The sequence below is a fragment of the Benincasa hispida genome, chromosome 12 (genome assembly GCF_009727055.1).
Source record: "Benincasa hispida cultivar B227 chromosome 12, ASM972705v1, whole genome shotgun sequence".
NCBI lineage: Eukaryota > Viridiplantae > Streptophyta > Magnoliopsida > Cucurbitales > Cucurbitaceae > Benincasa > Benincasa hispida.
Window position 1 is genome coordinate 4,138,001 of NC_052360.1, and position 12,592 is coordinate 4,150,592.

Genomic DNA, 12,592 nt, shown 5'->3' on the forward strand with positions numbered 1-12,592 from the left:
TAGTCTTACTCTATAAACCCCTAGAATTTGAAAATGTCTTATCCTTTTTGGGGCTGAAACTTAGAAAGTAAAATAAAAATAAAAAAATCCAAAGAGTTGGGAAGTGGAGGGAACCAGAAGCGAAGTATATATTTGATTTTAGCTACGAAAGATGCCATTTTTGCTAATTGTGGCGGGAGAATGCCGTAAGAGTCCCTCCTCTTCCAAACCCATTTCCATTACTATCCCTCTCTCTCTCCTCGGAGAAAAAATCTCTCCCTCAATCGATTCTTTTTGTTCTGTGCTTCAATTTGATCGCCTTCAGGTCTCTCAAAACTCCATATGAGGTACTTTTCTTCTCTGCAAGTTTGGTGGGATCGCACCCTTTTGTTCTAGGGCATCATCCACCGCTGTTTTTGGGCATTTTCGTAAAGGGGTTTTTAGTGTAACTTCTGTTTTTTGGTCTTTTGTTCTTCAGATTTGGATTCTGAGAACTGGGTTTGGACTATCAGAAGTGGAGTGTTGTTCGAAGTTACTACAGGGTTTGATTTGTAATGGCTGAAGTTTTCGATGATGAAACTGAACAGACAATTTCTATTCAGGAGTATCTGAAGGAAGTTGAGGAACAGGAGCTGGTAATTCTCTCTCTCTCTCTCTTTCCCTCTTTGAATTAGGGTGTCTGATTATTGGTTGGCTTTCCAGAAATCTAGCGATATAATGGCCTGGTAACGTACTGGGGTTTCTATAATTAGGGTTCATGGTTCGTTCATGGCCGCAAAACTTATCAAAATTCTTTAAATCGATTGGAGCGTTCGGTTTGTGTGTGTCCGTAGTGTTAGTAGGGGATGTAGTTACGTACTCGAAAGTCAGAACACGTGTAATCTTTACTGTTCTAAAGTTTGCAATTATCGAAAATCATTCTAGCTTTGTACACGGTACACAGAATATGATACATCTCTAATGTCTTCTTTTCTTGTTTCTGTATCTTCTTTTTGCGTGGACGCTATCTGATTATTATTATTATTTTATTAATCAAGGAAGCGGATTTAGTTTTGGGAGGTGACGAAGGAAAGGAATGTACTTACAGCAAGGGTTATATGAAGAGACAAGCCATTTTCTCATGTCTAACTTGTACCCCTGATGGAAATGCTGGAGTTTGCACAGCTTGTAGCTTGTCATGCCATGATGGACATGAGGTATACATGTTATGAGAAAGAACTCTGTTTAGAGTACGCAGCGATTTAAGTTTCTTTGTTCAATGTATGGTGCTGATTTATTTATGACACAGGATACAGCTCGGATTGCTTTTGAGCTGTATAATCCTAAGGATATAAAAGATGAAGTTTTTCACCATATTTAACTGAACCCTTTTTGGACAAGTATTTGGAGAAGATCCAGCTTGTTGTGTGTGGTTCATGTTGTAAATCTAGGTTATTGATTCATGAACATACCATTTACTCACTGATTGTTGATATTTCTAAGTTGCATAAATGAATATTGTAATTTCTTTCGATTGTTTTCTTCATTCCAATTATGTTAAACTCTCCAAGTACTTTGCTTTCTAATCCCCACTATCTGATTATGATCATTGTTCTCTTGGGCAAGATTGTGGAACTATGGACCAAAAGGAACTTCAGGTGCGACTGTGGAAATTCAAAATTTGGAGACTTTGTCTGCAAGCTGTTCTCAAACAAAGATGTAGAAAATTCCAACAATTCGTATAATCATAATTTTAAAGGATCATACTGCATATGCAATCGCCCTTATCCTGATCCAGATGTTGAAGAGCAGGTGGAGATGATTCAGTGCTGTATGTGTGAGGATTGGTTTCATGAGGAACATCTTGGTCTCAGTACCATAGATGAGGTGTGTTATCACACAAGCCTTTCATGGGTTTTCAAGATTTCTCATTTCTCCATTTTTATTGTTATACAATGATTTGTTGCTCATCATGATTTAGTGAATCTTGCAATAACCTGGATAATTAAACAAAGTTTGCAAATAGTAATCTCTTAAATGTAAAGTGAGTAAAGTTTTATCTTCACAACATAATTACCTTGCCTTTTGTCTATGACGGTGGAACTTTCTTCCAGCATATTTTATCATACCACTTGTTAATGGTTATTGAACTTGCATCATATCATGTACTTGTTTGCTCTGCAGATTCCAAGAGACGAAGAAGGGGAGCCCCTATACGAGGACTTCATATGCTCAGCATGTTCAGCAGTTTGTTCTTTTCTGAGTCAATATCCTTTGTCTATTTGGTCTGTGGGAAGGCAGTCTGATATCTCCTTGGATGCTAGCAACAAAAATGATGCTCCAGAACACACACTTCCAGCTAGTACATCTGTGAAGCATGATGATGTTAATCCTCACGATTCTGCCAATGTGGATTTTACAGTAGCTACTGACAAATCTGCAGGAAAAGACAGCATGCTTAGCGAACTTCCTGAGCACAATTCTAGTTCTAGCGAATCAATTAAAGATAACAATCAAACTGATAGTTGTGTGCTTGGAACTTCTTCATCTGCTTCCATAATCGTTGAAAACAAGCCAATGTTTCTTTTAAAGAATTGGAGGGGTGCCTTGTGCAGATGTGAAAAATGCATCAATAATTACAAGCTGAAGAATATTAGTTTCCTGCTAGATGAAGAGGACTCCATTGCTGAGTATGAGAAAATGGCAAAACAGAAGAGGGAAGAGAAATTACTGCAACAAGAGGGTGCCGAGTCAAAGTTATTTGATAACCTTGGCCATGTGGAGAAAATTGAGATTCTAAATGGCATTGCAGATATGAAGAATGAGATTCATACATTCCTGGTATTTTCGTGTCTATAACAAATAATACGTGTCATTGTATGTTTGTTTGTTTTCCTATTTAGTTCGGTTGTATATATGTTTTGTTCTTCTTTACAGGAATCATTCGATTCGTCGAAGCCTATTACATCTGCAGATATACACCAGGTTTTTGAGAATCTAGCTAAAAAGAGACGTCGTACTGAATGAATTCTCTTAGAAGCTTCAATATATTTCAGGATATATAAAGGGAGTAATCTGCCGCTGGTCTAGGAGTTCTGAAGTTGTGCTGACTACTGAATATACGTATTTGGGGTGGTTTCTTTTAGAATTCTGTATGGTAAAACTGTTAACTATGAAACTTAATTTTCTTTGAGATCTAGATTATGCTTTCAGAAACGACTTGTTTTCGGAAACCTTGTTAACTACCGGAGGTGCCGACCCCTGTGGTTTAAGCTGTAAAATTAACTTAGTTTCAGACCTTTTTCTAATATATGTCAGACCTGTTTCTGATGTATTGTATTGTGTCCCTTACTCTCTAGCCATATCTGATCTTTTTTCCAATTGAGCAATACTTGGGTGGTGCAGTGTGGACTGCATTCATTTCTATGCCTACCTTTCAATCACAGAGGGGAAAAAATCTAAAAAATATATCTTTTAAGAAAGAAAAGTTTGCTATGTGTTAACCTGAAATTGGGTACTTGAGTGTGATTCACAAAGATAGGTGTAATTTGGGATGTATTCAAGCATTTTTTATTTTGATTTTAGTGATTGCTTCGCTATTTGTGAATGTTATCACGAGTGTCTTTACGTGTACAGTGCACGTTCAAAAAATTTGAGAAGTTAATTTGTAGATGACTATCATTGAGCTGGTCGAGAGAGTTGGACGAGTTAAATTTAATGGGGTAAAAATTTCCATCAAATTTTGTGGAGATTATGTGGGAATTCCTTGTGAATTAGGTTTCTTGTGGGGATTTTTTTCCCTATTTACTAAATATTCTTTTAAATGATTTTTTATGAGGAAAATTTGTAATTCATTAGACAGGTGTTTAGTTCTAATGTTGACGATCTAATAATTATTTTGCATTTCAGTCCAAATATCTCACAGAAAATTTGTCAATGAACTGAAACTCAAGTGTCTTAAATATCAAATTATTAATACAAGTAAATCCAAACTGTAAACATCACGACAATGTAGTCCTTTTCAAATTTCAAATTCTTATTTTATTCCTTTGTTTTATTTTTGTTTCTTTTAAGAAAATTATCAACACTTGAAAAAACTTCCCTATATCCCAGGCTTTTTCTTAGCCTTTCTTAAGGCATTAAATATAACTTATGCAAAAGTTAATCCAAATAATTCCATAATTTTTTAAGTGATATGTACTTAAAATGCTTGTAACATTTTGTTTGTATTTTACTCCCTCTATGTGTAGATATTTCATTACTAATCATAAACAGAAATTAGAATACTATGTTTTATGTTTTATGTGCACTATAAAATATCAGATATATTGACAAATTATTTCAATCCTTGCTTAACGAATGAAATTAAATAAGACATTTTAGAATGCATCTCTCTCAAGTGAAGAATTATTCTAAAAACAACTTCAAGAAAATGGAATTTCCAACCAAACAAAGTAGTTAAAACAGAAATGTCGAGAATTGGATGGCAATACAATGCTGAAAGCTCGGGGAATGTACGAGGATTGAGGGTTCATATTCGACACCATAGTCCTCATAATTCATTCAAATAAGTTCCATGAAACCAAATTAATATTTGGTTTTATACTCTAACCTAATTTTTATATCATCAAAATCGATTATAAACGAACCGATAAAATAATCAGTTTGGTAACCACTACTCTGTCAAATTCATCAAAGCATTGTCAAGTGATTATTCGATATTTTCTTTAGTTTATAATGGCATCACATTCATATCAAAAAATAAACATTTGCAATATCTTTTTCTTTTTCTCTCTTTTGAGCTCAACGATATGCAAACATTTGAAGAAATATGTTTTGCGTTAGTTGATGCTCACGTTGATATTTGCAACATCTCCATTAGTCTCCTCAAAAAAGATTTCAAATTAAGCCCAATCATACTATATACTATACAATTCAGTATCTTCAAGCCACAGCTGCTTAATCAACAAGCTGATCACAAGTTCGTCACATTATTATTAAACAAAACCACTGATTTTCAGGGTTTCCAATTTATTTTAATTGCTTATGAATGACCTCAGAGCTTGAAAGGAAAGACCTCCAACAATTTAAATTCTACATTCAGAAATCGACCGACCTAATTACTAAATCTGCATTCTTCTTAGACTTCATTATGAGCTCGGCATTGGGTCGGTCATTGTACTCAATCTGTTGTTTGTATGAATGTTAGTTCAGGGATATGCTAACAAGAAACAGCAAATTGTAAACAGAGAAGAAAAACAAAGCTAAGAATGAGGAGGAACTTACACGCCATTTGGCAACGTCGGGAGGTTTTCCTATAATTGATTCGATCATGCACGAATGAGTAGTATAACATGTTAATTTACAAATATAGTTATTTCTCAGTTGAATTATAAAAAATACCAATATCTGAACCATGAAGTTGGTTTCAACTATACTCCTAAGCTTTTAAAAGTTTCACTTTAACCCTTGAATTTTGAAATTTGTTTTGAAACAACCCAATTGTGCAAGTAAATTCATATTTTATACACAAAAATGTTTGTACCGACCTATGCGAACAATTATTTTCAATCCTTCGTCGCCAAATTTCTATTCTTCTGTTTATGATTTTTTCGCTAATTTAATCCCAAATTTACTTTTCGCAGCATGTGTTTAGATTTGTTTACTTAAGCAACACATAAAAAACCACAAACTTTTCCGTCCATGAATTTAACGGCAAAAACATTAAAAAAATTTCAAACTTCATGGGTTAAAATAGAACTTTTAAAAGTTCGTGGGTATAATTGAAACCAACCTTTATTCAAAGGTATTTTTTATAATTTAAACTTATTTCTTCAACAAATGTGGTTGAGAAGGTTTAAGGTGAGCAAGTTTACCAACCATCAACATAGACCATCTCCCAGTTTTTTCATTTTATTTTTTCAAAAGGATAAAAGGGAATGGCCGGACACCATACCTGTTGAAATATGTCTTTTGAGAACTCGTTCCATCGATTTGTCAATATCTATTTCTACGAACCTGGACAATCAATACCATTAGAATAATCATCAACAAGAATGAAAAAGAGACTTCCAGTGTAAAAAGAACAAAAAGTTGCATTATCTTCTTTTCTGATTAGATTAGATAACATGGAATTCCATCTCAAAACTAACATGAGAAGATTAGCTCATTTATCTTATAAAATTATTAGACCCCTTCATTTTTCTAAGGTAGAATTCTCAACAAATATCAAGCTAGTAAGCAAAGAAGATAATCAATACCATAAGATTAACAACAATTGAAATTCCTTCACCATCGTTTTAAGCCTACAAAATCAATCCCGAGTCAATATTAACTCTCGGGAACTTGTTTAATGGGTGAAATTAAAATACCCTTCAATAATTGAGTTTTATATCTTCTTTCTTTTTGGTGAAGATGTGCATAATTGTGGTTCAATTTGTGGCGGGACGGGTATTTTCGTAGGTACTAGTTCTTCTACTGGAGCTGATTGTTTTATAACCAGGTTCAGGCATGTTAGTGTTCAGTTTGGGGCTGTTTAAAAATGCTTAAAATTATGGCAAGGTTTTATGTATTTTTGTAGTTGGGCAAGAATGTGGTTGGATTGATTAGAGAAAAAAAGTTTTTTAAAAAAGTCATTTTTATTTAGACTCTGTTTAAAATACACTTTGAAAGTGTTTCAAAATCTAATTTGAGTGATTGTCAAACACATCATTCTTTTTCCAAATGACATATTTTCAAAATTAAACACTTGAAAAGTTAAACTAAATATACCATAAATTATAGAGGAAAAACCAATTTTTATTTTTCTTTCACACGTCTAATGATGTGAGAAATCAAGTTAGATGAGACCCAACAATACATACACACACATAGATGTAAACACGTGTAGCTAAAGAGAAAAAACTACAAATTGTTTGGTAAAAGATGTGGAGCTTGTACCTAAATGGTAAAAGAGGTGAGCCATAAAACTAAATTACCTGAGAATTTTGGAATTATGGTTTCAAATTTCATACTCTGGTTGTTGGTTCGCAATAGAGATTGAGGAGGAGCTTTTATTTCATCCGCCCTTTAGTGACAAGGGACATGCCTTAAATTTAATACCACTCTATAGGCGTATGTGTCTAAGATTTTTGTGTAGGTCTTATCATCTTAGATTGGAGGATATTTTATCACAATAGGTTTAATGAATTCTTTAATTAATTATTGTAGGACAAAATGAGGGTTCAATTTCATGCAGTGCTGTGCTCGTCCAGCCAAGTTCCGTCTTAGGGATCAACAACTAACAAACGTGTAATAAACAACCACAATATTATTTTACAACCAAGTGTCTTTCTTGTCCGTTTATATTTCCATCTTTACCTTAAACTAGACACACACACACACACACAAAATAAAATAACATAAAATAATTGTCTCGTAATCTTTTAAAATATACCAATGATTAAACCATAGCAAGCAAGAAAAAGTAAATCTCATCACCAAATGACAAAGTGGTAGCAAAAATTGAACCATCTCAATTGAACACAAGAATAGAAGCCTAAGGTAATGTATACTTACCATTTCTCATTGAACATCGATGAGATCTCTTTCCAAACTCCATCGTCCAGTAATAAATAATTTCCTTCTACTATAACAACCTTGTGCCTGAAAGTAAAAGAATATAAGTATATAAATATACTTTGTAATATAATGAAATAAAACCGTTTTCAGAACCAGTTCGCATGGGGAAAATTGAATCTCCAAATTAAAGATAGATTGATTTTCCAACCAAGATCGAAGCAATAAAGCAGAAAACCCCATGAATGTTTTTGAAAAACCTTCACATTACTTTGAAGAAATTAGACAGATCAAATCTTGAAATTCTAAACTTCAGACAGCCAATTGATACAAGCTTTCAACCTAGTTCAACAGATTAGTTGAGACTGGTATCAGCTTTCCATCTCCTGGCTTTTACATTTATTGGATTTTATAGCTTTCCTACGTATGATAGCCAGACAGGTGTATCCAAAAGAATTTCCATTGGTTATAATAATATCAGCAAGGGAAACGTTTGTAGTCTGCCAAATTATGTGAACGATTGACGAAAACATTAGTATCCAGGTAAATAAAAAATCACTTACCGAAGGCTCACGAAGATATCATCCTCAACTGGATCACCGACACCATGATCAAATGATGGTGCATATACAGATCCCTAGAAAAGCCATCATTTCAAATTGAACTTTAAGAAAGCGCTTGAAGATAAGCACATCTTGCTAAAGTACGGCAAGCTCAAACAGGAAAGAAAATAGGGATAGCAAAAGAAAGATCTTTTTGACACAGAGAAGTTCGTTATGGTCGCAACTCCACAATTTTCAGCACCAATATACAATATTCTTTCATCCTCACTCCTCAGTAACTAAATTACCTGACTTTTTAGTGTCTTGAGGCATGTAAGGAGCAGCTGAGGATTGAATGTCCAAGGAGCTGATTCATCAATTAGAAATCAACCCACCTGCTGCTTGCAAGGAATAAAATCAACAATAAAATTAACTAAAGATCTCACCTCCCCGTCTTGCATGTGCTTCTTCCGGATTCTATTGACATGAGAACACAACGTTTACAGTTAGGAGTAAGTAAAAAAACATACATGATAGAAAGATTTACCGGAAAATAGGTGCTTTAGTTAGCTGAATCCCTACTCAGATCATGCACATTAAAAGATACACTCACAGATAGGAAGCTTTGAATGAACGTGGTAAAAGATGGCTGGAATGGACTACCGGCAGAATACAAAATCTTAGCAATTATTTCACGTACTTCATATCTCAAGGAAATGGAGCTGGATAAAAAACAATTAAATCTCCACTTGTAATCTATCAACCTATAAGTTAAAGGCTTAAAGCAATCTGATGGTTTTCATATAATATGAAAATTGTTCAAACAAAAGAGGCAGGGTGAACTCCGGGAAAATCAACATAGAGCTCACCTCCATTGCATCAAGCTGAGAACGATAAAGATGGAAACCGTCCATAGGGAGAACTGCAGCAACATCAGCAGGCTTTACTTGAGAATCCATTGAAGAAGCTTTCTGGGGCCATAACTTATTCAAACGTTGCACCACTTCAGATGCTATAGTGGTTTTGCCAGCACCAGGAGGACCAGCCAAACCTACAATATATCTGCACGATCAGGTAAATTTTGTTAAAAAAATGTGAATATTATGGCGGATTGACATAGGTATCAAATATAGTAATGAAAATTGAAAGAGGGGAAACAAAGAGGCTGCCAGTGCCAGGTATTCTGAAATTTATAAGAAAATAAGCTGGCTCTATTCACCACACTCGAATATAAATGGACAATATGATTTTTTATTATTTCCAAGTATAATAATGCATTTTCGATTAAGCCTTATACAATGTAACATTTCAGTTTGGTTGCCATTTTTTCTATCTGACAATACCTCCAGAGTCATTCATGTTTGAGTTCACAGGTAGATTAAATATGAAGAGCTTTATAAACATCTCAGTTAAAGGTGATCAACCTCTTCCATATATAAAGTTGCAAAGCTCATATATACTCGAATGCGCATCAGTAATTCTTGACTGAAATATGGAATTACATGTGTTTTTACATAGAATAAAGGGCTTTGACACCCTCCCTGGTGCGATCAAGGGGCAATAGAAATGAGTGAATAGCGAAGATGAAAAAATAGATGTCCTATTGGAGATTCAAGGGTTTTTTCATTTTTCTTTCCTTTCTTTCAATTTTTTTTTTGGAAGATACCAAACTTTCATTGAAAAGAATGAAAGAATACAAGGGTAACAAGCCCCAAAAGAACAGAGCCCAAAAATCTGAAAAGGCACTATGCTTGGCATTAACAGATGATCATTGAAATTCTAAAGAGAAGATTTTTCTGTCTATTAAAATAATGGCCTAGACTTAAGTAATAATATTTAAATGTTTCTGATGGGGCAATACAATTAACAATACAAGATGGATAATAAATGAGACTTAGTTGACAACAATGTTGTAAAGCTTTTTTTTTTTTTTTGGTGTGTGTAAAAAAATTAACTTTTTCCTGCCCCGACCCCCTCTTTTTACAGCCTTGGAAGGTGTACTTACTTAAGATCAGGATCTGAAGCTGCTGCTGCCATTGGAAGAAGACGCCTTGCTAAATCATCATATATGTCATCTATACAACTTGAGAGACAATAGAAAGAAGGTCAAAATAGACACAAGAAAAGTGGAAATAGAAAAATTATTAGTTATTAATATGGATAGAAAAACAAATATATAACTATGTTTAAAATTCAAAAACCATTCTTTTAAATCATGTGTAGAACACATTTTTCATAACGTGACCCCTCTTAGGACCAAAAGGAGCATGTGAAATTCTCATTAAAAAAAAATAAAAATAATAAAAATTAAAATTAAAATTAAAAAAACCCCATCTACGACTAGTGCAATATTTGAGAATTGTGAAAAGAATGCCACCAAACAATTTGATTAGTAATTTCTACTTATCTTCTGTCCATGGTCTGTTAGTCGATTAAAATTTGCAGTGTCCTAAACTTAATAATGGTTAAGACTGCCAAATATCATGCATTCTAAATTTAAAATACTAAATAAATTAATAAATCTATATTTATTAAGTTTGGTTGGAAATGCAACCAAAATACTAGTGAGGGACAATATCTCAATTGATATGAGGCTTTTTTTGGTGAAACCAAAAGTAAAATCACGAGGGTTTGTGTCCAAAGTGGATGTATCATACAATTGTAGAGGATTATTGTCCCTAACAATTAAATCTTAGAGCTATGCCCTGATTTTGATGTCAGTAGAATCCTCAAGTGCAAAACAAAGAAATGATGAGTTTCGAAAGATGGTTGTGGGGTGATATGTGGTTGAGCTTTATCAGATAAGTGGTATGCTCTTGTGAAAAGGAATTAGTTGGATAAAGAGTTCGATGGATAGATGACTATTTGAGGGACGACTCAGTGGTCCGTTGTTCGAGGGGAGGATTGTTGAGAATGTAACCCAAATCCCGCATTGGCTAGATAAGGAGAAGATCATGGATATATTAGTGAAGAACAATATCTTCATTGTTACGAGGCCTTTTGCAAACGTAAAACCATGCAGGCGGCTTATGCCCAAAGTAGACAATATTACACCGTCGTAGAGATATGGAAGACCCTGTTGTCCCTATCAAAGCCCTATTCTTTTCTCACACTTTTCAAATCATGGAAATCAGTTGAAATACAAATATGGTCACTAAATATAGTTTGTTAGCGTACCTGCCCTCTACAAAAGAAAATTCTTTCTTTTGGCTGCAAAAGACCTGGAAAAGGGAAGATTCAACAGTGACATTTCAGAGTTCATATAAAAAGAATCGAAAGCAATTATTGAGACCGCAAGAGAGAAAGAAAGAGAACTTACCGTCACACACCTATTCTTCCTGTAGAAACCTTTAGTCTGACCATAGTGCAGTGATCGACATTTATAGGCTGGATTGAATGACAGAAAGTTATAGTCTCTTGGTACAGGTTTTTCCTTCACGAAAGACACCAATCCTGCAGATAAATTTATTCTTGAAATGAAAATACAACAAGACATTTCAGTTGACTAACTATTAAGAATACTGATGAACAATACTATTTTCCGTGAGAAAAAAATTATATCCATCACCAGAACAGCCATATCAAAAAACCACATGAACACAAATCCTCTACACAGTTACCTAATTACATCAACAATCGACTTGAGGATTAAATTTTACGAGGAAAATTATTAAGAATAAATGCAACTGTGATGCAAGAATCATCAATCGAGAGCGAATTGAAGCTCCTCTATTCTACTAACTTGAACGTAATTAGTTTTCTAGATATTCAATTACATCAAGAATTTGAGAGAATATTTATCAGTTGTATCATCGGAGGGAAGAAACCTGGTGAAGAAGAAGAACAGAGATGCATTATGAAAAGAAGAAAAATGATTACAGTCTACAGACCTTTTGAGGCAGCAAGAGAAGGGGAAGCTTCCATGGCGGAATTATGAAGAACAGGAGAATGTTAAGTTCATGAAAATGTTCAAATCGAAACTTAAAACTCCATGAAAACTGATTAATTCAAGAGAGATTCAAATGCTCGAAGCACCAAATCACTCCTCCAAAATTGCCCATATCCATGATTTTCACTGTCTTTCACGGCGTTCTGAATCGAAGACAGAGATGACGGGTCGACTCAACCGAACCGTGATATTGCGAACCGATTGACACCGTCGAAACAGTGACGTGCCTCGTGTCGCTCAATGAAAAATTCATGATCTGATACTTTATATGGGCCTCATTTATGGGCTTATCATCTATTCTTTAACATTGTGAGTAGGCCCATTAGAGGATACCTTCACAAGAATGGGCCTCATGCATGTTTTTGGTTGGGAATTGCAATGGTTAGCGCTTGGGGTTAATAATGAAGTGTAAGCAACTTTCTTAAAAAAATTACAAATATAATAAAATTTATTCTTAATGGTGATAGACTCTATCGCTGATGAACTCATATTAACGATATGGTCTATCACTGATAAATTCGAAGAGTTGATCTAGATTTTGGTATATTTGCAAATTTTTTGCATTGTATTATATCTTCAATTACTT

At 34.3% G+C, this 12,592-nt stretch overlaps 2 protein-coding genes across 2 annotated transcripts; one reads left to right on the plus strand and one right to left on the minus strand.

Annotated features, from left to right (window-relative positions):
• Nucleotides 1-103: 103 nt before the first annotated feature.
• Nucleotides 104-3,292, plus strand: LOC120068525 (putative E3 ubiquitin-protein ligase UBR7). Its single transcript, XM_039020329.1, has 6 exons — nucleotides 104-326; nucleotides 458-614; nucleotides 1,017-1,175; nucleotides 1,585-1,845; nucleotides 2,143-2,799; nucleotides 2,896-3,292. Exons 2-6 carry the CDS (start codon nucleotides 534-536, stop codon nucleotides 2,983-2,985), a joined length of 1,248 nt encoding a protein of 415 aa, XP_038876257.1. The 5' UTR covers nucleotides 104-326; nucleotides 458-533; the 3' UTR covers nucleotides 2,986-3,292.
• A 1,544-nt stretch (nucleotides 3,293-4,836) lies between these two features.
• On the minus strand, nucleotides 4,837-12,220 carry LOC120067314 (putative uridine kinase C227.14). Its single transcript, XM_039018873.1, has 12 exons — nucleotides 11,948-12,220; nucleotides 11,377-11,510; nucleotides 11,235-11,278; nucleotides 10,063-10,140; nucleotides 8,927-9,119; nucleotides 8,504-8,534; nucleotides 8,366-8,424; nucleotides 8,079-8,152; nucleotides 7,516-7,602; nucleotides 5,915-5,976; nucleotides 5,245-5,273; nucleotides 4,837-5,145 (listed from the first exon to the last, which is right to left on the minus strand). The coding sequence occupies exons 1-12, from the start codon at nucleotides 11,979-11,981 to the stop codon at nucleotides 5,059-5,061; spliced, it is 912 nt and encodes a 303-aa protein (XP_038874801.1). The 5' UTR covers nucleotides 11,982-12,220; the 3' UTR covers nucleotides 4,837-5,058.
• Nucleotides 12,221-12,592: the final 372 nt, after the last annotated feature.

Excerpts from the sequence above, each read along its gene's own strand:
- LOC120068525 (XM_039020329.1), top strand. The coding sequence starts at position 534 with ATGGCTGAAGTTTTCGATGATGAAACTGAACAGACAATTTCTATTCAG. Across the intron at positions 1,846-2,142 it reads GTCTCAGTACCATAGATGAG|ATTCCAAGAGACGAAGAAGG; the intron begins GTGTGTTATCAC and ends TTTGCTCTGCAG. Across the intron at positions 2,800-2,895 it reads ATGAGATTCATACATTCCTG|GAATCATTCGATTCGTCGAA; the intron begins GTATTTTCGTGT and ends TCTTCTTTACAG.
- LOC120067314 (XM_039018873.1), bottom strand. The coding sequence starts at position 11,981 with ATGGAAGCTTCCCCTTCTCTTGCTGCCTCAAAAG. Across the intron at positions 11,279-11,376 it reads GGAAGAATAGGTGTGTGACG|GTCTTTTGCAGCCAAAAGAA; the intron begins GTAAGTTCTCTT and ends TCCCTTTTCCAG. Across the intron at positions 5,274-5,914 it reads CAAAAGACATATTTCAACAG|GAAAACCTCCCGACGTTGCC; the intron begins GTATGGTGTCCG and ends AATCAATTATAG.